This window comes from Echinops telfairi, unplaced genomic scaffold (genome assembly GCF_000313985.2).
Source record: "Echinops telfairi isolate 266 unplaced genomic scaffold, ASM31398v2 ScPeMD7_53;HRSCAF=182, whole genome shotgun sequence".
In the NCBI taxonomy this organism is placed as follows: Eukaryota; Metazoa; Chordata; class Mammalia; order Afrosoricida; family Tenrecidae; genus Echinops; species Echinops telfairi.
In genome coordinates, this window is record NW_022103951.1 from 13,648,002 (window position 1) to 13,673,120 (window position 25,119).

Genomic DNA, 25,119 nt, shown 5'->3' on the forward strand with positions numbered 1-25,119 from the left:
TGACGCTGGGCCTATCCCATCCATTGCATTTTGATTGAGAGGTAGCTGCCACTTTAGAGTTCTTCCAGTGATGAGGGAACCAGACATGAACAATCCTGGGACCTTTTCTGTCAGTGATCATCCTGGGCTGCCTTGTGTCCCTCCCTAGTGCCCAACACCCATACCCTCAGTAAAGCTATGTGCCTCCTTATAGGGCCAGGCTGCCAACTTCCTTGTATGCCACAGCCAGGCAAGAGTTCTTGCTAATCTCTTTCCTGCATGTTCCTCTCAGACAGGAAAGGGAAGGAGACATTAGGGTTGGAGTGCATGGGGCACTTCTGACTCCTTGCAGCTCTAGTTCTGAGTTTAGCAGCCGACCGTCACACTACACTCAGGTCCACTGCAAGGCTCAGGGGAAAGGGAGAATGCCATGGAAGGGCATGCTTTCCTGGAGCTGGGACTGCATCTTTGGAAGTCGGCAGTGCTGTCCTTAAATGCTTTTTATCAATTAGAGACCACAGTTTTTTCCTGATGAGATTTATTTCATAAATGTAATTATTTTTCTAAAACATATTATTAAAATAGAAAACATGTTCTTTTGATCAATTTATACAAAGAAAATATCAATATAGTAATAAAAATACTGAAAATATATGAAAAGCACCAGAACATTAGAGAAATTATACTGGCAACAATTCTAGGAATATATTTGTTTTTGCAATTGTACAATAAAGTGCTATTAAATTCAGTCAAAATTAGTGGCAAGATATAAAAACAGTTATGGTATAATTATGAAATTTGAGGCTAGGTTTACCAGCAATCACATTAAGCTACTTGCAGACCAATTTTATAATAGTTCATTAATGTTTTCAAGGAGAATCAATTTCTATTCCCAAGTGAAAACGAAAATCTAAATCTAAAGCTTGGTCCTTGGTAATTTGGTCATGAACAGCTAATGACAAGATTAATAATAAAATCCTTAATAATCAAAACACAAACTGTAGAGTTCCCCCAAATCACCATACAAGTATGATTAAATAAAATCAAATGGAGAGAATAGACTCAAAGGTAAATATATATTATTAATCCAGACAAGAACAAAAGTAGTTATATGTCTGTCTTTCACTTTATCGTTAATTGTCAATAATTCTGCCTAGTCACATTGAACAGACTGACATTCACAAGAGACATGTTATTAAATTCAGTCGTAAAGGAGGAATAAGACATCAAGCCAGGCTATGTTAGAACGCCCACAGAATTTCCATGTGAAACATTAAAAGGACACTGTTAGGACCACAAATTTCCAATCTTGTGAGTTATTTCCTCATTTATTTGTGGAGGAACAAAGAACACACACAAAGACTTGGGGTTGGATTCTAATAGAGGCCCAACGTTAGCATACCAGGCAGGGATGGCTGCTGGGCCCTGCCTGACACGAGGAGCCATTATGATGGCTAGTATACTTAGGATGGATTGCTGTCCGTTTCGCATCTGGAGTTGGGTAACTGAAACAGAAAAATCAATCCAATTAAGACAAAGTACCAGACCAGTGTCCTTTTAAGGTTTTCTATCGTCACAGGAACTCAGAGCTCAACTTCGGAATGTCCAAATCTCAACAGGAAAGCCAACAACACTAACCCTCAGAATAATGACAACAATGGAATTCTGAACATGGCACAATGGAAACGCAAAACTTCTTTTGCAGGCGGACTTTTTCTTTGACATAAAGTAGACTGACATTTCAGTCAGCATGAACTGCAAATGAACGAATGGACGACTAGACAAACCGCACTTCACCAGGCCCTGCTCCAGCAGTGTGCGTGTGAGGTGAGGAGCCATTTGGAAGGATGGCGACCAAGGCAGAAGGGCAAGCTGGCGAATTCACCCCGTGCTCAAAGGTTTCACAGCACCATCCACCCCACCCCCTTCCAGGAATTAGCATTTTCCATCGTTCAGCCACTAGTGGACCCTTGAGTGTCCAAGTTTGAGTGCAGCCACAGAGATGCTCCAGCTTTTTCTAACTTTCCTTCTCATGGTGGATTGGAAATGGACACAAACTACAGTGCTCTGTGAGGTGGAAGCGATGCCATGCCAGTGAGGTTGGTGGGCTGGAGCTCGCCACGCCCATTCCAACAGAAATAAATAAATAAATAACCGAGTTCCTTTTGGCTACGGAGAGGGTCAAGAAGTACAACTTAGGGTCTGCATGGAGGCTCTTCCCAAGGTGAGCAGAGCGGGCCAATGCAGGAGCTGGAATGGCACAGAAGGAATTCAGAGAAAACAGTTTTTCCAAATTCTGGAAAAAGGAAGTGTGCTCATAAAAGAGCCCCGGGGGAATCCAAGGCAGCCTGCAGAGAAGGAGCGCTGAGGATGACAGGCAGGCCAGAGGTGGTTTGGCAGCAGAGCGTTTTACATTCCCAAAAAATAGTGGCTATCAGCTGGAAGGAGTCCTCAAAATCACCAAGTCCTGACTGCAGACACGCTTCTGTGGAAGTTGATCTTCTGTCTTTTGTACCCATGTTCTCCCATACACAGAGCCTACATAAGCAAGCCCACAGGCTCAGCTGTCATAATTCCATCATAACGAGCAGACTGCAGGGTTCATTTGTTTGTTTTGACTGCCACAGAGCATTTTACTTACACATTTTTTTCAGTTCAGCTAGCGCTTTATAAACCCCAAAGGAAAATAAATATAAATTATGCTTCAACAATTAATTTATGCCATGGATATACCTTTATTTACTACCTATTGAATCTCTTGCTAGTTGATTTCATCAGCATTTTCTAAGGGTTTCTCGGTAAGCCGGCCAGCTCTTCCCCTCATCATAAGCAACGCATAACCCCTTTCTAGGACTCCAAGTGGAGTGGTTTTCCTTTTGTTCTTGTTCCAGTGCTCAAATGGGGGAGCCACGCTGCCTACCAGGGGCACACCTGCTCTAACTGTACAGCAAGTAGAAGAACGAGATGACAAAAGCAAGCGAAAGCATAGTTAGGGTAAGCAGCAGCTGCTGGAACCAGATGCAGCGCTGAACTTGATCTTGAAGTCTCCTACTGTTTTCTAGTAAACGATTGAGCTAAAGAGGGAAAGAAGGAGGAAAGATGTGTATTAATAAAACAGTACATTACTCAAGGGTACGACACACAGGGAATATGAGAAATCCAAACACTTGCAGGATAGGGCCCTTCTACTCTGCAAGCTGGAGGTGCAAGAGATGCAACCAGGAAGGAGTTTTTCTTGGTGGCCCGGCCGCCACTTCCTCTCCTTTGGGAATTGGTCACTTCTAGTTGTGAAAGGAGCAAAGCCCTCACTGTCTGTGAGTATAGCTACTGAATCATTGGGGCCTCCTGTAAGAGACTCAGCAAGGGCATGCCTTCATTTATTTCCCATTTAAATGCACCCCGTTGGCCCCTCTCCCATTAGATGGGACCCTTGGCTACTCCCTGAAGCACCCTGACCTTTCTCGCTGGTCTCTATTCCAAAGGAAAATCTCCAAATGTCTCACGCAGCACTTGCTGTTTCTGAGTTGCCTTCCCTCCACAAAGAAGACCACAGATTTGCACTCCCAAACCTGCTGTCTGTAGGCAGCATGGATTCTTACCTGCAGACATATATCTTCCCAGGTTTTATCTGCCATGTTAAGAGCACCATCTTTTAAAGGAAGAGTGGTTGGTTTACTGCTTTCAATAATATGGCATCTCAATCTATCAAAATCCAAAGTAAACATCACTTTAAAAAATGGTTATGTGACTGACCTTTAAAAAGAAAAAGTAAAATAGAAAATCAAAACAAAATAAAAAAATCTGTCAAGCACTGGAGTATAGGAAACAGAAAGAAATCTGAAGGGGATTCTCACTTTTCTCAGGAAAGGGGAAACGTCTAACTAGCGGTCAGCATTTGCTGTTGATTGGCATTGTTGAGTTGGTTAAGTTAGGCAGCCCCAGCCAAGCTGTGGCTGGCCTCCACAAGCTCCTTCCCAGGAATTACACTCAGTGTCAAGTCAGTGTCGCTTGGGACGGTGTCTGTGAACCTACAATCTTCCCACAGTAACCGCTTGATAAAAGCCAGAAGTAGGCTCTCCTATAATTGACCTCTCCAATTGAGGGGTGAGCATATTCCATTTTTAAAAAGCCCAGCCCAGCCCAGACTTGCCTACTGTGTAACACTCTGTCCTTCCATCCCTTGAGGCTCTGGCCATTCTCCCCACCCCTCCCAGGCACTGCACTGCCCTTTGTCTATCTGCTATATTCCACCTCTTCTCACCAACTGATCCTTGCTACTGGCTTTTTAAACAATGTTCAAATTTCTCCTATTAGCAAACCAGAACCAAAGCAATGTCTTCTTAAAGCTCCATCCTAAGCCTGTCCTCCTTCCAAGCTGTCCCTAAGTCCTCCTCCACAGGCTGAGCCCCTGCATCAACTTTCCTCCTCCTATCTAGGTAGCTTCTGGATAGCTATTAGCATTGGCTCCAGCCAAAGCGCTCCCCACAATATCATCGATCACCTTTCTGGTGTCAACACCACTGGCCAATGCCCACCCTCATCCTTCCTGGCCTCAGGGCAGCATTATGCCCCGCCTCTGTGCAGGGATCTCCCTCTTAGAGGGCAGTCACCACAGAATAACTTCACTACTTGGTGGATTTATTATTCTCCAGGCTTGGCCCAACTTGTATCCCTCCTTGCAGGGGGAGCAAGGGAAATAGTCTCCCTGGGCCTACTTCTGTTCTCATCAGGTCAACAGTGGGAGTGTGACCTTGGCCAGGGCAATTCCAGTCAGATCAGTGCCTCCCCACGGTTTGGGGACTGAGACCTGCAGCTCCTTCAGCCATGCCCAGCTAGTTTTCTAGTGTCTTCTACAAACTACGGGTGCACACAGTACCCACCTCAGCAGGCTACTTTAGGCCGCACGGGCACATGAATGTCACGAACTCGGGTGACTGCCCCACAGTCAGCCATAGTGAGGCCTCTCGCTGCCCTTGCTGCCTTCCTCTGGACCGGCTCCCTGTGTTTGCACACAGGCTTCAGAACAATCTTTTACAAAAATAACAAGTCACCATGAAGTGCTGCCTAGCACCCTCTAATAGTTGTTCCTTTTATTCAAAGATAAAAGCCCTCGCTTAGGCCATGATCTGCCTCCCTATAACCTCCTGGCTTCACCTCTCACCACACTCTCTTACCCACTTGAACTACCTTCCTGCTGTTTTCCACATCCACTAAGTACACTTCTTGTCCCCCTCCACCTGGGGAAAGGTTTTCTCAGTTATCTAGGGGGCTCGCTCTCTTGTTTCCTTCAATTTCGGTTCAGATATCCTAGAGTGGCCTTCCTTAACTATCCTTTAGAGCAGTGGTTCTCAACCTTCCTAATGCCACCACCCTTTCATACAGTTCCTCATGTGGTGGTGACCCCCCCCATCAAATTAGTTTTGTTGCTACTTCACTACTGTCATTTTGCTACTGTGATGAATCGGACGACTCCTGTGAAAGGGTCGTTTGACCCCCAAAGGCGTTGTGACCCACAGGTTGAGAGCCACTGCCTTAGAGGTTTTGTCATTTGTGACATTTCTGACCTGCTAAACTGAGCAATCCTGCGGTGGCTACGGCAAGTGCATTCTGGGAGGTTGAGCAGTCTCCCTGGCCTCTAGCCACTCGATGCCAGTGGCACCATTTTCTCCCACTTGTGACAACTAAAAACATCATGGTCAAAGTCCCCTGGGGGTATTCTCCATCCCCAACCCATCTGAAGGCCAATGCTATAAACAACAAGAACACTTCACCACGTAAAACAAAACCACACCACATACTCTTCCTCAGTCCACTTGTTCTTTGTGCAGCGTTTAAGGCACCGATCAGTATCTGACACACATACATGCATATACACACATATATGCATGTACCTACATGCTCTGGCCTTCCTCCAATGAAGTAGGTGAGTGTCAAATGTCATATATCTTTTTTGGAGGCCAAAACCTCTTTTCTATCTAATAATGCATCATAGACATCTTTCCAGCTCAGATTAAACAGATGGTCCTCACCCTTTTCAACGGCTATAGAGCACGATTGCTATCCTAGCCATCACTGAGGCTCCTTTTTGCCAGTTCCCACTATCCCAAACATCCTGGCAGACAAGGTGAGCATTCCCACAGGGCGACTGAAGGGACAAGAGATCTGCACTTGGAAGTTGGAGTAGTTAGGGTCTTGTACTGGCCTGCAGCCTGGCTTCTGCCCAGAGCCTGGCAGACCTCAAGGGCACACTAGACCCTGAAATGCCTGCCTCGCCCAGCTCGACACATCTCCCGTTGATTCTGCAGAGCCGAAAGCCTACCTATGCTCCATCACTTTGTTTCTGGGAACTTCTTTCCAGAACTGCGTCAACTCGGCAGGGCTGGTGCCAGATGGCTGCTCCATTTCTGCGGCCATGATCAGAAAGCGGTCCTGGGCAGAGACGGTTAGACCTGCATTCCAAAAGGGGCATTCATCAAATACACGGGGGACCCTTCTAAAGGGTCCGGTGCTTGGCTGAAGACATCAGGCTAGGAAAGGCAGGGAAAGGATGGGGCTGCCTGGGAAAAGGCAAGCTTTCTTCGGAAAAAGAATGATTCCTCATTTTGCTCTTTGGATATTCACTTTCAAACAGGATCGTTTTAAGCCAACTTAGTTGTTCCAGAACAATTACATTTGAATGTTGGAAAGGGCTGGAGAGACTCCCAAGACCATCTTGTTTGACCTTGGAGACAGCAGATGAGTAGTGAGCTGAGGCCGCTTGCCGATCTTCCCTTAATGTCTAAATTTGAGCCCACTTCTCCCTGTCCCAGGCTCCTGCCCCCTCACGACACCCTTTAGTGGGCTTCATGCAACTCACCCCCGTGGGGAGACACAACTATATCAACCGAAGCGCCAGGTTCACAGCTGCTGTTGCTCGGCTTGACCCTGTACTTCTCTGGCGCAGTCGTCCTCACCTGTGTATTTTGAGCGGAAATGACTCTAAGATGATTTTTCAAAAGAGCAATTAATTATCAAGGTCCAAACAGTTAAATGCAGCAATTTCATTGGTTTTTGAACATGGACTATATGCCCCTCCCACCAAGAGGTAAAAAAAAAGGTCTCTCCACCAATTTATGGAAGCTACTCGTAACGTCAATTATCACTTAGCCTTGCCAGCAGCACATTGATCCAAGTGTTAAATATTCATCCTGTTAATTGCCTAAATTGAATCATACAGATGCAGAGAACCGAGTGTTCACTTGAGCACCTGTGGCAATAAGTGTTCAGGGGGGAAAAAAAAAAAGCAGACCCTCAAATGACACACACCCAGAAGATTCTAGTGGATCATTCTAAATTAAACAGTTAAGGAAGCGCTAGCTACACCATGGAGAGGACTTGCCAGGGGAGCCTCTTTCTTAGCCACTTTAATGCATAAACTCAAAAAACTAAATTCACTGCGATCGAGTCAGTGCTGACTCATAGCGACTCCCTGTGGGTTTCTGAGACTGTAACTGTTTACGGTCCCTCAGCATTGGGTTAATATTCAAATTCAGCGATCCTCTAGTTCAGTGGTTCTCAACCTTCCTAATATCACGACCCTTTAATACAGTTCCTCATGTTGTGGTGACCCACCAACCATAAAATTATTTTCGTTGCTACTTCATCACTGTCATTTTGCTACTGTGATGAATCGGGCGACCCCTGTGAAAGGGTCCTTCTACCTCCAAATGGGTGGTGACCCACAGGTTGAGAACTGCTGCTCTAGAATATACCACACTTGGCACTTTTGATTTTAGAATTTTATCTTTCACTGTTATTAGGTATTCAATTATTCATACTATGAGGAAGAATTTCTCTTGGGTTTTTAATTACAGCAACCATTGAAACCTTGGGGTCAATTTGGACATTGGCTTATTCTGGCACATTCAAGATGGAGACACAGATTCCAGGGACATTTCGAGAGAAACGATGCCACGTGCTTGGAACTAGAAGGAAAGGCAACATGCCTGAAACAGAAATAAAAATCCGGCTCCATTTCAAAATCATACTTCTTTCAATTATGCATCTAAAATCTGCACCCATAATTTGTTTATTATCATCACAGTCATCTGTAAATATTTACCTTAAATGCCACTATATTTTTAGTTACATTTGTCAACACTATTAACGTTTTCTTCTCCCCAGATTCTGCAGTTCCAAAATACAGCTCCTCGGCTGGGCTGTGATAAGACCAAAGCATAAAGCATATGTATTACTCAGAATTAATGACAACAAAAACTAAGCCTGAAGGAAAATAGTACACTCACATTTTCTGTGCATTTGGACAAAGAGAGCCCATCATCAAAAAGACAATGCAGTTAATCCCTAGTATACTTTGTGCCTTAAATGTATTGATTCGATACATGCTATTTAAGAAGTCCTATGGATTTCCCCAAGGAGGGGTAGGGGTTTATGTGTTGGGCGCTAACTGCAAGGTCAGCCGTTCAAACCCAACAGCCGCTCCAAGGGAAAGAGATGAGGGTTCTGTTCCTGGTAAAATTTATAGCCTCAGATACCCAAAGGGCAGATCAACTCCCTCCTGCAGGCGTCTCTATGAGTTGGAATGGATTTTGTTAGCTTGTGTTATGGTTTTTCCCTGGATCAAAAGCAAAATCCCAGAGAAGAGAGAAGCTTCTGAATTAGGGCTATACTCAGCACAATTTGACGGTGGAGCGATGGACATTTTTCAGGAAGGTAACAGATCAAAAGAAAAGCAAAGATAATGCTTCCTTCAACCTTAGTTGATATGTTACACCAAGTTGGTTCTGCCTCACAATGGCACTCTGTGCAAAAGAACAAAACACTGCCTGGTTCTGTGCCATCCTCACAAGTGTCCGTTCCTAAGGTTTGAGCTTTATCATTACCAGTACAATAGAATGGGCTATCATTTTTATACACCAATAGAACAGGAGTAAATTTTAATAAGGCAAAGCCAGTAGAGATGTATTTAAATGACAGGACACTTCTCAGGACCTATGTTCAGGCATTTTCTTAGAAGTGGTGAAGGCGAGGAATAAACACGGAAATAAAATTTGCGGTGAGAACTGTAAGGAAGAACTTGTCCAATAACAAAACCAACTTCAAAAGCCACAATTTCTTACACTTGGTCACAGCCAGGACCAGGACCTAGCATAAACTTTCACTGACTTGGGCAAAGCTTGAGTGGCTTGATCACATGAACCACCTTATATCCGATCCTTTCAAGAACAATGGAAAGGATTGGGCCTGTGCTCATATAAAGAGGACATCGGTGGAAGTGAATCAGAATGGACTGCATAGTAGTGAGTGAGTGAATGAATGATAGAGTACACCTATTCTCAATAGACTGCATTTGACCTAGGAGTTCTGCTTGTCTGAAGGAGCTGTTCTTGTGGAAGGGCTCTGCCCAGCTCTGGGCAAGATAGAAAATTGGCACAGTGGCTAGCTGCCTTTTAGAAGCCAGTCTGGACAAGGCCATCAAATTGATCTAGGCAACCAGCACAGAAACTGGGAGGAGTTCTGGGGAGACAGCCTTAATTCTGGCTCAGGTGTCTCTGCAGGAGAGGCACTGTGAGGTCCCTGGGAGGAGAGAAACAGGGAGTGGTTAAGTCCAACCAGTGGGCCTAGAACCTTCCCTTCTCCAGCCTGGCCTGCTCGCTGGAACCTGAGTTTGGGACGTGTCTTCAGTTAAATACATAGCATTCACAGTTGTTAAGATGCAGATATTCACTTTTATCCCCTGCCATGTAGGGAGAGCCAGCCCCTTCCCATACACTCAGCGGAACAACAGAACAAAAGCTAAAAAATAGCTGCTTAGCCTGGAAGTGTAGGCAGAGTCATCAGATCCCCCTGGCTTTGTTACTGTCCGGTTTAAAACAAAGTCCACAGGAAATATTTTGTTAATTTTGTAGCTCCCTCGAGATGATCAAGATGTACTCTATCATTCACTCACTCACTCACTCACTGCTATTCAGTCCATTCTGATTCACTTCCACCGGATAGGCAGGGAAGACCTGCCCTGTGGGTTTCTGTGACTGTCCATTACTTTATGGGAGTAGAAAGCCTCATCTTTCTCCCGAAGTGTGGCTGATAGTTTCAAAATGCGGACCTTGTGGTTAGCAGCCCAACAAGTAACCCACTACGCCACCAGGGCTCCTCTGTTCTATAAGTATAGCTGATAGATTCTTAAAATTTTACCTGATATGTAGTAAGTGTCCTTTAAACACACTTAATGGTTTCTTGAAAGCTTTTATCTTTGAATCCACTTTTTCGTTCTCTTCGGCTTTGGAGCTCTGCTGTTCCGTTGGGCTAATCTACAGACCAGGCATTATGAAGATAGAAAAGATAAGGCAATTTCATGGTCCAATGACACTAGGGCTACTTACAGAGTTTTACACATTGTTCTAACTTCTCCCCCTGATTTGTACCTCTACTGTACCTCTGATAACTCATGCAGACAGCTCATCACGAGCTCGTTAAAAAAATGAGGCACAGAAACTTGAGCAAAACAGTTTTAAAACAATCAATTTAGATATTTGTGATAGAATAATTCCTTCTAGATACATTTTTGCCAATCTTTTTACAAAAGTATGAAATGGGCCTTTCATATAGTGAGTCCCATCCTTCCTCTTTTTCTGACATTGAAAGATGCCAAAGGGGATTGAGTTCAGGGCCACAGCCACTCCAGGCAGGGCTGGGGCTAGACTCCAACTTTGGACTCAATTTCCTTTCATGCCTTGAATCACCTTTTTCACAGGAGCTGGTGGTTCGTCATTCAAAATTGTTTCCAAGGTTTCTTTCCCATCACTTTCTATATCTTCTTTACTGGAAGCTTCATCCTCACTGGCAACAGGCCCGTTTTCACACAATGGGGTCTGGAAGTCATCATCAACCAGTGGTGGGTAGCTATACTTGAAAGGATCCTAAAAAAAAAACCCATTTGTCTCACAACCTGATAAGAGGTAGATAAGAGAAATTATCCTCTTAATGAACTGTGAATTCAGTTCTTGGGTCACAAAAACAGATTTTATTTCATAGTGAAAGTTAACATGACAAAGAGGGAGGGAGGGAGAGAGAGAGAAAGAGAAAGCCTGGTAAGTTCCAGAAAACCACAGAGAGAAATTTACAAACAGAATGCTGAAGTAGGGAAGGGCTTACAAAACATAGTACAAACATAATAGAAGCCATTACAGAAATACTGACCAGAAATTATATGCTAGCTAAAAAATGAAACATTTCTGAATGGCACAAACCCAGATAATAGCCAACCGATACAACTGACAAAAACAAAACACGTGTTAAGAACAGACCACATGGAAAAAGGCCTCAACTGGGAAAATATTTACAATGCATAATGGACACAAAAGACTTCTGTAAACAGGGAAACCACCAAGAAGCAGACTAACAGCTCAAGGGGTAAAGCGATCACTGAAAAAGAAAATCTCATTGGAGGTAACCTGGCAACAGCCATCAGAATTTCAAACTAAGTTGTCTCTATGGACCCACGATTCTTACATCTAGGAGTCTAGCCTCTACTTACACTTGCTACACCCGTGTATTCAAGAGTTATTTCCAAGAACAGTCACTGCAGTGCTATTAATAATGAATAAAAACTAGGAAGCAAATAAAGAGCTTTCAGAGAAAAACCAATGAAATCATATGACACCCATATACTGGAATATGCTACAGCAGTTTTAAAACAAGGAGACCTATATGAATCAGTATGTTCATGTGGATGTTTCTTTTGAGAAAAAAACTTTTAAAATGTTAAACAGAGAATGTCTCTGCTACAAATTCAATTATAATTATGAAGAAATAGTCTACTAATGGCAGAGAAGAGAAATAACAAAAACACTTTTACACAGGAAAATACAAATCACTAAATGCTGTTCAATTTACATTACAACAATTCTACGGACAGATTATTGAAAATGGCAAGTCAAATCAAATTGCTATTTTACCTAAGGGTAGTACTTGCACGGACACAGTATGTCTTTCTAGGGTAAACAGTGAAAGCAGAAAGCCTCAGGATAGAAAAGTAACAAACGTTGAGTTAAAAATATTAGCTTGAGTTTTTCTCTAGTCAAAAGAAACAAACAAAAAACAAAAGGACATATCAAAACTTTTCATCTTGTTAGGATGAATATAATTTTGCCAGGCCAGCAGTATACAAAGTAGATTGTAACAATCAAATATTTGAAATATTATCCACCAAGTTAACCACAGCATACAAAATCCATAGGTTTCACAGTTTATATATATATAAAGTCATTACCACAATAACGTCACTGTTAGGTAACATTAGAATATTAGCATGTGTCAACTTAATCCAGGTCTCTCTATTTGTAAGTAGTAAATATGTGGTAACAGTTTTTATTGTATCTAGTTAACAGTACCTTTTAAAATGAAAAGATTGCCTGCCAGCAAATAAGTGGAAACAGACCAAAGACACATCAAAAGGAAATGAAATGGCTCAAGAGTTCAGCCTTGGTCGCTGGGGTGCTCACTCATTGCCAATGGAGTCGACGCCTATTCATGGTGACCCTGTAGAACAGGGTGGAGCTATTCCTATGGGTTTCCGAGACACTAACTCTACAGGAATAGAAAGCATCGTCTTTCTCCCAAGGAATGGCTGGTGATTTTTAACTGCCAACCTTGTGGTTAGCAGCCTAACTCATGACCACTACGTCACCTGTATTCTAGGCAGCCATGAGCCAGAGAGGAAGAAGCTCTGCACACAATGATTTCCAAGACAAGTGAAGAAAAACAGCAGGTGGTACGGTAGTGCGTACGCTATGTACACTACCTGCTTAAAAGAGATGGATGATTTATATATACTTGCTTGTTTACATCATCAACACATCTACACATCCCGGGAGATAAACAGAAGAAATGCAACTGGTGAGGACAATGGAGTAGTTGGGGACAGAAGTGGGAGAGAGACATCTCACTGGATGCCTTTTAATACCTTTTCATTTTCAAATCATGGAAAGACACTACCTATCCAAACATAATGAAAAACTAATCGTGTTAAAGTTTCAATGCCTATGACATGCCTTGCTACTTAGGGTATCTATCTATGACATATCTTTGGAAGTTATGACACTACTTGTCTTTTTTCTTGAAGAAATGAGTACTTAAGGCGCCATTACTCAATGCCTTTTGAAACAAGTTTCGGATATACTATACTTACAGTTCCGCCCATGTGGGGAGGCAGGTATTCTACACTGACATACTCCTGGACTTCATTTTTCGTTGTAAACTTCAACAGACTCATGGCTTCTGGCCCCAGCCAGGTTTTCACAAGTTTGAAAGCAGCTGAAGGAAAAACAGTGACTTCATTCAATTTTTCAATTTCTTACTAAATTATTTTCATTCTCTTTCTTGGTGGGTCTGTGGCTCCTGCTCACTTAGGTCTGCGGAAATTTCTTTGGGCTTGCATCTGGTTAGACTGATCTTAAAATAGTGTGTGATACTTCAATAACATTCTAGACCAGTGGTTCTCAACCTTCCTAAGGCTGTGACCCTTTACTACAGTTCCTCATGATGTGGTGACCCCCCCCAACCATAAAATTATTACAGTTGCTACTTCATAACTGTAATTTTGCTACTGTTATGAATTGGGCAACCCCTGTGAAAAGGTTGTTCGACCCCCAAAGGGGTTGCAACCCACAGGTTGAGAATTGCTGTTCTAGAACTTGCAGGCGTTTACAATGCCCCTGTCCTTCATAGGTTCTGAATGTTCCTGAAAGACTCAGAAGGGGTAAATGGACTTGATGCACATTAATAAACTCATCAAGCCTTTGGTCTCTGAACAAAACCACTGACTGATGATCCCAACTACTAACATTTCCAGGATCTAAGTCTAACTGCAGGGTGATTTGGGAAACTGACTGCAGACTCATTTGGAAAAAGTTACTGACTCCTACTTGGGAGTTCTAGCAGTCCTGCGCCCCACCTGCCCCCAATCGGAAATAAGTGACTCAAGTGGGGAGGACTAGCAGAGGAGGAAGCAACTCTGAGCTACCTGGAGGCCAGGGCACCAACCTCTCAGCTTTTCTTCCTAAACACAAATGCTAGCTATCTTTCCCACAGGCGTTGCCATGTACTTAACTGTTGGGAATCTAGGGATGGGTGGAAATAAATTATATAAATGGAATCGTTTGGTAGTTCCATCTCATTTTGTCATGCCATTTCATATGTATACTTAATATTTTAAACCTTAGATGCACCATAACATTCTAAGCACAGAGTCCCTGGATGGTGCAAATAGGTTTGAGTGGTGTTCACTGCTAACTGGAAGGCTGGTGGTTCGAATCCACCCTGAGGCCCTGGGAAGAAAGGCCTGGCAATCTACTTTCCAAAATTCAGCCACTGAAAACCTGATGGAGTAGTTTTATTCTGACCCACAAGAGGTTATCATGAGTTGGATTCGACTCAGTGACAACCGGTCAGGCTTTGTTTTTTTTATTCTAAAGAGTGCAAAGAAACTAAAACAAAAAAAAAGTATTACATGGGCAAAACATGTCCATGAAAACAATTCCAGGAAGTAAAATAGCATGACAAATCAGGAGATTATATCTAAGTACACTTTATATATTTTTAAATAAATCATTAAATTTTTCCTTTCAAAAGTTTGTGTTTGAGGCTATGCTACTTGAATAACTACTAAAAATGGACTTTTTAATAACAGTTTTAGGGAAGCATAATTCACATTCTATAAAAGTGACCCCTTTCCAGTATATGATTGCTTCTAGTATATTACAAAGTTCAACATTCATCACCACTAGTTAGTTCCAGAACATTTTCTGAAAAGAAATCTTGTACCCATTATACAATCACTTTCTATACTCACTTCACCCCAGGCCTTGGCAACCACTAATCTACGTACTGTATCGACAGATTTGACTATTCTCAACATTCCCTAACATAGAATTATGTAATACGAGCATGTGACTTCTTCTAACTGGTTTCGCTCGTGTCACATGCTTTAAAGCAGCAGTTCTCAACCTGTGGGTTGTGACCCCTCTGGGGGTAGAACAAGCCTTTCACAGGGGTTGCCCGATTCATAACAGTAGCAAAATGAGAGTTAGGAAGTAGCAATGAAAATAACTGTGGGTGGAGGGTTACCATATAAGGAACTGTATTAAAGGGTTGTGGCATGAGGAAGGTTGAGAACCATTGCTTTAAAGGGTCATCATGTTACTGTTATTTTTATGGCTGAGTAATACTCTTCAATATGGATATTCATCAATCAGTGGATACCTGGCCTGTTCCCATTAGTAGCTGATAATGTTCATAAGGGATACTAATGTTTAACTAACTTTCCTGATGCTGTGTCTGGTTTTGATAATAGGGCACTTGTGGTATCATAGGATACATTCTAGGAAGTGTTCCCTCTCCTCTTCTTATTATATTTTTATAACGCATATTTATTTACATTTCTCTTCTAATTTTTGGAACAGTCCTAAGAAGGCTCTCTATTTTTTTCTCTCTCTAAACAACTGGGAGAATTCACCAGAGAAGCCAACTGGGCCAAGATGTTTCTTTGTTGAAATTTTTCTGATGACATCTTCACTGGTTATAATCTGTTGAGATTCTCTATTTCTTTATGAGTCGGCTTTGGAAATTTGTGTGTTTCTGGAAACTTATCTCCTTTGTTGGTGTCCAATGGTTCAGAGTATTACTTTATAATCCATTTCATATTTACAAAAAAAAAATGTTGCTGCATTTCTGATTTTAGTAACAAGTCGTCTTTTCTTCCCTTGGTCAGTTTGTCTATTTTGTTGATCTTTGCAAAGAGCTATCTTTTAGATGCATTGATCATTTTTTCAATTTAACAAGTGACTCATGTAAACAAACATGAAAATGCCACTCTGAATAGAACATTCAACTCACAAATCACATTAAAATTGGTCAAGTGTGTTCCAATGACTATTTTGGTGTTGTTAAAATATACCACGACTATCCTAAGGGGAATTTGACTAGTAATTTGGGGTGAATTTCAGATTCAATGACCCACCTCAACACCTGAAGCCCAGGAGAAAAATCTCACCCAGGCCCAAGTCTGTGTTTTATGACATATCCTGACTGTGGGTGACAAACAGCTTTCTTGTCATAGTGTTAGCTCAGTGGTTGATATTTTGAGGCTGTACTTAGAGAACACTAGCAAGTACCTTGAGACCGAGGAGGGAAGATTAACTAGGTTTTCCTAGGACTAGCCTTTCACTATTCTAGTTCCAGATTCTATCGTGCAAACTGAGTGTGAGATAACTGGTTTTTTAATGCAGAAACACATTTAGATTAGCAAAGGAAAACACTTTCTTTTAGGAAAGTATGAACAATAAACTCACCATTCATTATCCAAGGCATATCAAAGATGACCAGTTTTGCTAAAAGAAAAAAAAAACATTCACTGAATGTGACTTAAAAATTGGTTTTTACGTTAATGAAATGATATTTCAGTTAAGTTATTTAAATACTATTTCAGTTACTAGAAAAATGGAGCACCTGGATGTAACTAAGCTAAACACTGGGTGGTGCGACTGAATTCAGGCAGAGAACTAACATTTCAGAAATGGTCAGGCCCACCCCCTCCTCTCCCTCCGTCAAGACGACTGCTTACGGAAAATGAATATTATCATTGGCCTTTGAAAAACAGTCTGTTAAATATACTGCTTTTGTTTGCAAAGCGGTATGAAAGAAGACAGCGGAGAGGGCAAGTGGCGTCTTCCGATGTGGCACGACATGTTACTGCTGAAGGTCAACAAATGTTAACAATGATTACCAAGGCTAATTTATAGCCTCAAATAGAATTTTTCAGGGATACTGTTAAACTAGTCTTACAGTTGCCCCATCCCCTCACTTTTAATAAATGACTCAGTGTGCTTTAGTTCTACTTTTCTTAAAATTATGAGCTCCAGGAAGCCAATAATGCCAAAGTATATGGAAGTATTATTTACACAGTGAGATGAAGATATTAAACAGCCCTGTTAACAACTATAAGAGTGAGAAATCAGAGATTTTTGACATCTCATTCATTCTCCTACTCCAGATGAATCAAAATGTAATTTTACTCTTCTCTGAACAGAGAACCTCCTAGAGCAGTGGTTCTGAAGCTTCCTAAGGCTCCGACCCATTAATACAGTTCCTCATGTGGTGGTGACCGCCCCCCCAACCACAAAATGATTTTTTGTTGCTACTTTATAACTGTCTTTTTGCTACTGTGATGAATCGGGTGACCCCTGTGAAAGGGTAGTTCAACCCCCAAAGGAGTCACAACCCCCAGGTTGAGAACCCCTGTCCTAGAGTGCTTATATTCAGGTAGGACAAGTCAAGCACAGGCCATTCATGGATTATGAGCAAAGTTGTATACCTAAGTCTTTGAATCAAAGTTTTTGTACAGTTGGAACTGCTGCATATGGTTCATATCGAATGCCAGCTAGACAAATGTTTGTCTTAATATAGTGTACCTTTCTATGCATTAAAAGACATTAAAGAATTAATTCCAGATACACTAAAGCATCTTTACTACAGTAATATAGTAATTATAATGTTTTGATGCACATTACAAAGTAGCACTCATTATTACAAGCCATTGTTTATACCACAAGTTTGTATTTATAATGGGCTTTATGAAGGTTCATTTGTAACTACAAGCTGTACATAAGTCTGGGCCTGTTTGTGCATGTAATGACACACACCAAGAGCAAAGAAGTACCTTCCTAGTCTTCACCTGAGCTATGCCTAAAAAAACCTAAGCTCACGATTTTACTATATAATATTTACATATCATGACATATTTTGAACAACAGAAGATTAAGCAAAATTCACTGGCTGCAAAAATCCAATATGTAAGGGGAATTAATTTTAGTTCCTTGAGATTACAGTGTTAATGAAGAATACCAAATATATTGTGGACTACCAAAAGACTGAAAGAACAAAATGTATATTTTGGCAGAAGTATAGCCAGAATGTTCCACAGAAGAGAGGAGAGTGATACTCCATCTCATGTACTTTGGATATGCTATCAGGAGGGACCAGTCACTGGAGAAGGACACTGTACTTGGCGAAGTAGAGGGGCAACCAGAAATAAGACCCATCAGAAGATGGAGTGACACAGTGGCTACAACAATTGCAACAATAGAGTCAAGCAGAACAATGACTGTGCGGATGGTACGGGGTGGGGCAGTGGAGTGTTCTGTTGTATAAGGGTTACTGGGAGTTAGAACTGACTGACTGCACAGCACCTGACAACAGCGATCGAAATGAACAGCGTTCCAATTCACTTTTTATTGATCCATGACTTCACAAATAGTTTTTTTCAAAGGGTCATGGATGTGTTTGATAATCATGATATTTATTACAATTTAGTGTTTCATCCCAAGGTCCTTTCGATATTTCAACAAGCAGCTGATGTTGTCATATTGTAGAGAAGAAAAACACTACGAATATGGAGTAGTAATTCCCTCCTGACTACCTGCCACTGCTCAACATGCCTTAATGAATCTGGGTCCGTGCCACCTAAGAACAATTCATAAGGAACAGCAGAGCCTACGGCACCCTAGATTGAATGTTGGTTACCTTGGCCATTCTCTTCCCCTAAAACCATTCATCAATCCTAATCCTCTCTAAAGGGAGGTGACACTGACCATAGAGATGTACCATGCTTTTCTGTTTGCTCCTCACTCAGTGTTTATGTTAACAATGTGACAGTAAGCCCAAAGTGTGAGGATTTGGGGATTTTAACTTTAGTGTCATCACCTGAGTCCCGGGGTCACAAAAGACCCTAGTGGTGGTATCCACCAGGGTTTGCCCAAGTCAACCAGCAACTTTTCCATTTTCTGACGTCTCTATTATCTCCCTTCTGTCTTTTCACTTTCCACCCATTAGGGTTAAATATATTTGACTGTCTATGTGGGGTGGCACACTGATTTCTCCAGGGGATAATCATCATAGAAATCCAACAACTGCAAATTGAACACATAATGCTTAGGAGTTCTTCTTTCAGGTAATTAAGGGAAGAGTCACAATTAATAAAACAAAACACTAAAAAGCAAACGCCAAATGCCAGGTTCAAATGTAGTACAACCTTCTTTCTAGCCAAGTGCTTTCTTAATGGCAACTCTTAAAATAGCAATTAGTAACAGCATAGCATGTTGCTACTGCTTATCCTACTGTACTTTATTTACCAACACCGCCTACCTGTTCTTCTACCCAAGATGTTCCATATAATATTATTTAAATAAACAAAATTTCAGATTCATAAAATAGGGTTCTTCTCAAGCAGGTATAGTTTTGTGTCCCTGTACGTGTATGTGCGTGTTATAGCATGCCATGTATGTAATTTAAAACTTAAGAGTTTTAAAATTAACTGCAAGAATTTTCCTTGTAAGGGCTATACTTAAATTTCTATTGAACATACTTAAAGCACTTCATCAGAAAACGATGTTTCAGGCATAAAAGTCCAAAATAAAACATGGTTCCACAATTCTCTAACATTGCCCACAGTCTAGATGCTTTACTTTTATAAAAGAGTAATTTACTTACAGAGGTATTTAGGATAATAAACCTTAAAGCAGTTGATGATAAATCGTACAAAATCCATGTCCTAAAATAAAGATTATATGTTCAAAAAAATTCAGATTATCCAGATTAAACAGCTTTAAATAGTACATTTTATAAAGGTGATACATTACATCTAAATAAGACAATGACTAAGTATTTAAAAAAATTAGCTCATATAGAAACATCTCTCCAGGATTAAGGGTTTACGTCACTGAGCTCCTATAATAAGCTAAAGGAATCAGATAGCTTGGTGTTATTTTAGCATCATTCACATTACCTCAAACTAGTCACATGTTTCAGGTGACTAAGGCACAGTGGCATTATAAAATGGATCTAACAGCACTCTCCATAGAGAAATTCTCAAAATCTATTGAGCAATTAAAAAATTACTGAAACAAATGTACAGTTTACAAGCAAACTATTTGGAAGGATATCACATAAGTATATAAAGGCTGGTATACTTAATTTTTATACCTCATGACAGTGTCAATAAAATTCATTTCACCCACCTTTCACACAACTGTTAATGTGACCACTTGCAGTATTTACTTCACTCCTGGCATCCTAAATCTTTTTGTGTAGGGACTAGAATCTATTTTCTAGGTTATATTATTCATTCAAGTGGTAAAGTGTGCCTATTCCAATTTGTGGGTGACACAGTATACACAGGTAGTTCTACTGCTTTGAGCATATTCTTTGCTTATTTCTGTGTGTGATGTGTGCTGCTGAACCAATCCCAACTCATGGTGACCATAGCAACATGAAATCAGACTGAGTCTCGGCTGTGTTCACACGGATGGTTTCATTGCCTTTTATTTCATGGTCACAGCCTGGTTTGCTAAATCCTGATCAGCCACCTTATAAAAACTGTGGGTTCTGACATAACCAAGCAAACTTAGATCCATCACAATGTGTGAGAGGTGGGTTGTTTTGGAGATGAGAACCAATAAATTCATCCCCAATGTGTGAGCTGCAGCATCTCTAACTATAGTAAACTGCAAGTAAGCGTCAATACCCATTTTAAGTACTTATTATATGAGATAAACCTCAGTATCTAATTACACCTTAGAATGAATCATTCTTTCCACTGTCGCAAAAGTTCAATAGACTGTAGTTAATAAGTCAAAGAAAATATCTGAAAATGACTAGAGGTATGGCCAAATTTGGGTTTCACCAGTTTATAATAATGCTTGAAAACTCTTTGTTTCAATAGCCTTGCTTTCATCTTTTATGAAATGGACTATTCCTGCTCATACAATCTCAAGTGACTGGTGATCTGAGAGACATTGATAGGATGCATGAAGTAGCTCTATGAAACCCATGGCTCCCTGCATTCTAGAAGGATGTTGGAGGACATCGTTCACTCGCTTATAAAATGTCTTCTTTGAGGACCCATGAGAGACATTTTTCTCTAGTTTGAATATTAGGAAGAGATTTACTTCTCCTAAAACTCTGATTCTACTGGACAACTACTGAGTAATTTCAGTAACTGCCTTTCCTCCAGGCAAGCAGCTGGAAAGGTTAGAGTCTAACAGATGCTTTTGTAAAACAATTTTGTTGGGTTATTTTAACCTTGAAATTCTGCCTACATCTTCCCAAGCAGACTGAAATCTTTGTGAATCATGGTAAGGTTCTATATGAAAATTATCTTATAAAATATATACAAATTCAGCAAGATTCAAGTATTTCACAATGCTGAGGATTTAAATATTTGGGGGAATGCAACTGACAACAGTGCAAATAAACATTATTTTCAAAGTTAGTGGCCAAGCGCAAACTGTGTGCACCACCCGAGGACATTACTAAACTTTCAAGGGTCCAAATTAGCAGCTGAAAAAAAGACAGCTCAAGCTGATTCTCTCCCCCTATATTTGGCAATAATAAACACTGCCATTTATTTGCGTGATTCTGGGTTGATACTTAGAAAATGGCCATATCCAAAGGATAAAAATCATGATTTGTTTTTATGGAAGTTGATACCTTTCTACACTAATATTTCCTTATCTAGGCATTTAGACTTTGGGTATACATAAAGTGATTACTTTGCAATCTGAAACGCACAGGAATTATGTTGAAATAATTCAGAGCCTTGGACTCTTAAAAAAGAAAGAAAAAGATGACTAACAAAAGAACCTGTGGTTTCAGCACTCAGGAAAGACTCTAGTTAACTCTTCTCTGTGGTCATTCTTTCATGCTTAAGGTTTCATTTGGGGGACTATGTATCACTTTGATACAAAGTTTGTGGCAAAATGGAATAAAAAGATAATGGAAATATTCCATGAATTTTTGAAGCCCCCTAATATAATTTTGTAGTTTTCATTAAAACATAAAAACACTTTCTATTATTACAAAATTTAAATACCTTCTTACATAACTACACATATTCCGTCAGCTAAATATACCTAATTTTATTGTGTTGAACATAAACACTTTTACGCATCTTTTATTATTTTATATGGCCCTGAAAAATGTTCCACACAATGTTGTTTCTCTACTCAAGACTTCTTTCTTTAGAACGGATCTCTAGAAATTAGTTACGAGGCAGAGTATAAATACTTCACGAAATGGGCTTTCAAAAGGTCTCTACACTGTGTTTTGCGAGTCTGTGAATGCCTCCTTGAGTCCTAACAGAATTTGCAAAAGTCAAAAGATAAGAGATGCTGACAGCTATAATCTGTGTCAAATGGCCTCAGTTGGTACTGGAAGTAGTTAACTCCTGAGTGACTAAGGTCACCAAACCAAAATCCTGTTGCCATCAAGTCAATGCCAATGCATGGCATGCAACCCTATGGGTTATGGAGTTTTCTTGATTATCATTTTTATGGAAGCAGATTTCTAGGCCTTTTTGCCATATGCCCCTTGGTTGGGTTTAGACTGCCAACCTAAGTTAGTAGCCAAGCACAAACCGTGTGCACCACCTGAGGACCTTACTAAAGTTGCAAGCGTCCAATTAAGATCCAGTAGGATAACGATCGTAGTGTAAGGGGAGTCTGATGGCCTCTAACTTCATGAGGGAGGAGAGTCACAATCAGCATCAGCCCAAGGCAGATTCTTATGAGACAAAACTCAGACATGCCTCCTTTCTCCAACCTTTTTACCAATTCTGACACTGGTAGTCTCTACCAAGGCACTTTTTACTTCTCTGCTGGGTTCACCAAACATAACTTACAGATCAAACTTACAAAGTTGTGCTTTTTAGTGCAATAACAAGCCACAAGGCAGGATCAGGAAAGATTTAGGATACAGTTCATTGGCCAGGCAGGCCTCTCCCTGGCCTTTAGCCTCTTGGCTCTTGGCCCCTCAGGCCTCTTAGGCCAGCCTGGCCTCTCCTTTACTTTAGCAAGTATTACAAAGTCCTTTAGCTCCACTGATAAGTGCCCAAAGGCACCTTATTTTGTCAGTAAGCCTCTTGTCCAAAAGCACTCAGCTCTCTCACTCTTGAATTGGCAAGCCTAGCTCAGTTGACAAGTACCTGGAGGCACCCTGCTTTGTCAGCAAGCTTCTTGTCGGATGGCACTCAGCTCTTTTGCTCTGTAGTTCAAGGGGCCTAGCTCAACCAAGCATCTGGAGGCAATCTGTTCTGCCAGTAAACCTTGGCCTGAAATCTGTGTCTTCTGCCTGTTTCTCTGCCATTGCTTCTCACTAACTTTACTGTTATAGCTATCCCTTGCGTCTAGTAGGTTCTCAGTGCAGGGACCTTGGGTTCAAAGGATATACTTTGCTTACATCTCCTTTTGGTGGTAGTGAGCTTCCCCCTCTGCTATGGCATGCCTCTCTTTTATGCCTAGCAGGATGGCAAAACTAACCAATCACCTCATTAGGGTTCTTTACCTCTTATTTGCATGGTCACACCCACAGGGGCACTGTCAGCCTTATGCGCATTACTAGCAAGTTGTCCAATCCCTTTGGTAGACCACAAGTACATTATTTGCATAGGTCCACCCAATCATTTAGTAGGTGTTATAAGACCATGACTAGAAAGGCCACCTGAAAGCAATAGGTTTTATTTCTTTTTTTAAGCTGGACAGTCACTGGAAGTAGAGCTGGCTTTAAGTTAATCAAACCAAGCAAACAAACAAAAAAAACCCAAATACACACACACACACACACATCATCCACAACATCTCAAAGCTCTATATGTGTCAAACTCATGTAAACAGTTTACAACTGTAAAATATGGCATGCATTTACAGAGACCCGGCATGGATTTATTCAACATTTATTGAGTGGATTACTTTGTGCCAAGCACAAGGTGGGAGGGGGGCTGTGAGGTTAATAAACTCTATACCAAGTTTTCTGTGATCACCCACTGATTACTCTGCTAGCCTAGACGTCTTCCCTTTATACTCTGTGTAATTAGGCCCAGAACATGGCTCGAAAATCCACACCATCGATGCCAAATACTGATACATGATGATCAAATTCTTTGAAATCTTCTTCCATTTAATTACAATTGGGATAGGCTGGGTAATCAATCCCAAACATAAGTGTGGTAGTTACATAATCTGTTGTCAATGTGAGATTTATGAATGAAGGGGTGGAGGTTAGCCTGTCAATCAGGATGCAGTTTGATGACCTCATTTGGAGAAGCTAAGGAGATAAATAGCTCCCTGGAGGTGGGACCCCAGGTCACTCTGCAAGATATCCCTGTTGACAAGAAACATTGAACTATGCTAGAGCCCTGGAGCTGAAGGAGCCACACGGAGATGCCTGCCAGTGCTGAGATACCTCTACAGCCACTGTATCCACAAGAATTTCCACCCACTGGCCTGTGATCTTCCTGCATTAGGCATCATTGCATGTGTTTCGTGGGTCTGGAGAGGAATTTATGAACTGGTATCGGACATATGGGCTAATATCAAACTTATGGACTTGATCTGGACTGGACTGGGACGTTTTCTCAATATTCAATTGCTCTTGTACATAAAGCTCTTTCTTATACACATATGATCATCTATGAATTTGTTCGTCTAGTCCACCTAGACTAACACAACAAGTTAGTCACCTCAATTCCATACAGATAATTAGTTTGAGGGTAAAAGAGAAGACAAAAAGAAGAGGATGCCATGGCAAACACTGATTTAGAATGACAATGATGATGCCAATGAAAAATGCTTACTATGTTATTCAGTCCAGTCTCTGACAGGTCAAACATCACTGTAAGAGGTTTCCCGCTTTCTCTTTTAGCGTAACGTTCCAACCAAAATGCTATAAGTTTCTTTTTGTCCAATGCAGTTTTGTTGTCTTTTACGTGGTACTTCACCTTGATCCAGACTTGAAGAGAACAGAAGATTAAAAGAAAAAGAAGGTAAGAATAAGAAGTAATTTATATATGAGAGAAATATCAAAGTTTGTGGAAAAATTCCATGATCTCTTCATTCCACTTCTCCCTGGACCTTTTGAAGTCCCCTCATGTGGGGTATGTAGACATACATATATATTATTATTGTTAGTCACCATCAAGTTGATTCTGACATGGTACCCCCATTGGGGTAGAGAGAACTGTGCCATAGGCCTTTCAGGACTATGACCTTTAGGCACTTGTGCACATAGCTAACCTTTTACAGTAGTGCTGAT

At 41.1% G+C, this 25,119-nt stretch overlaps 1 protein-coding gene across 2 annotated transcripts in view; it reads right to left on the reverse strand.

Moving 5' to 3' along the window:
* Positions 1 to 577: 577 nt before the first annotated feature.
* The window catches only part of MOSPD2 (motile sperm domain containing 2), a 46,087-nt gene continuing 21,545 nt past the window's right edge, over positions 578 to 25,119 (reverse strand). The window contains exons 5-15 of one of the 2 annotated variants that reach the window (XM_045290751.1): positions 24,662 to 24,816; positions 19,525 to 19,585; positions 16,329 to 16,367; positions 13,169 to 13,293; positions 10,722 to 10,898; positions 10,174 to 10,289; positions 8,081 to 8,177; positions 6,836 to 6,932; positions 6,299 to 6,428; positions 3,579 to 3,681; positions 578 to 1,484 (exon numbers count right to left, since the gene is read on the reverse strand). In XM_045290751.1, coding sequence (XP_045146686.1) covers positions 1,443 to 1,484; positions 3,579 to 3,681; positions 6,299 to 6,428; positions 6,836 to 6,932; positions 8,081 to 8,177; positions 10,174 to 10,289; positions 10,722 to 10,898; positions 13,169 to 13,293; positions 16,329 to 16,367; positions 19,525 to 19,585; positions 24,662 to 24,816 — 1,142 coding nt within the window. In that variant the 3' untranslated portion in view covers positions 578 to 1,442. Of the gene's footprint in view, positions 3,054 to 3,578; positions 3,682 to 6,298; positions 6,429 to 6,835; positions 6,933 to 8,080; positions 8,178 to 10,173; positions 10,290 to 10,721; positions 10,899 to 13,168; positions 13,294 to 16,328; positions 16,368 to 19,524; positions 19,586 to 24,661; positions 24,817 to 25,119 lie in introns of both variants that reach the window. The other variant, XM_045290750.1, reaches the window with a different exon arrangement.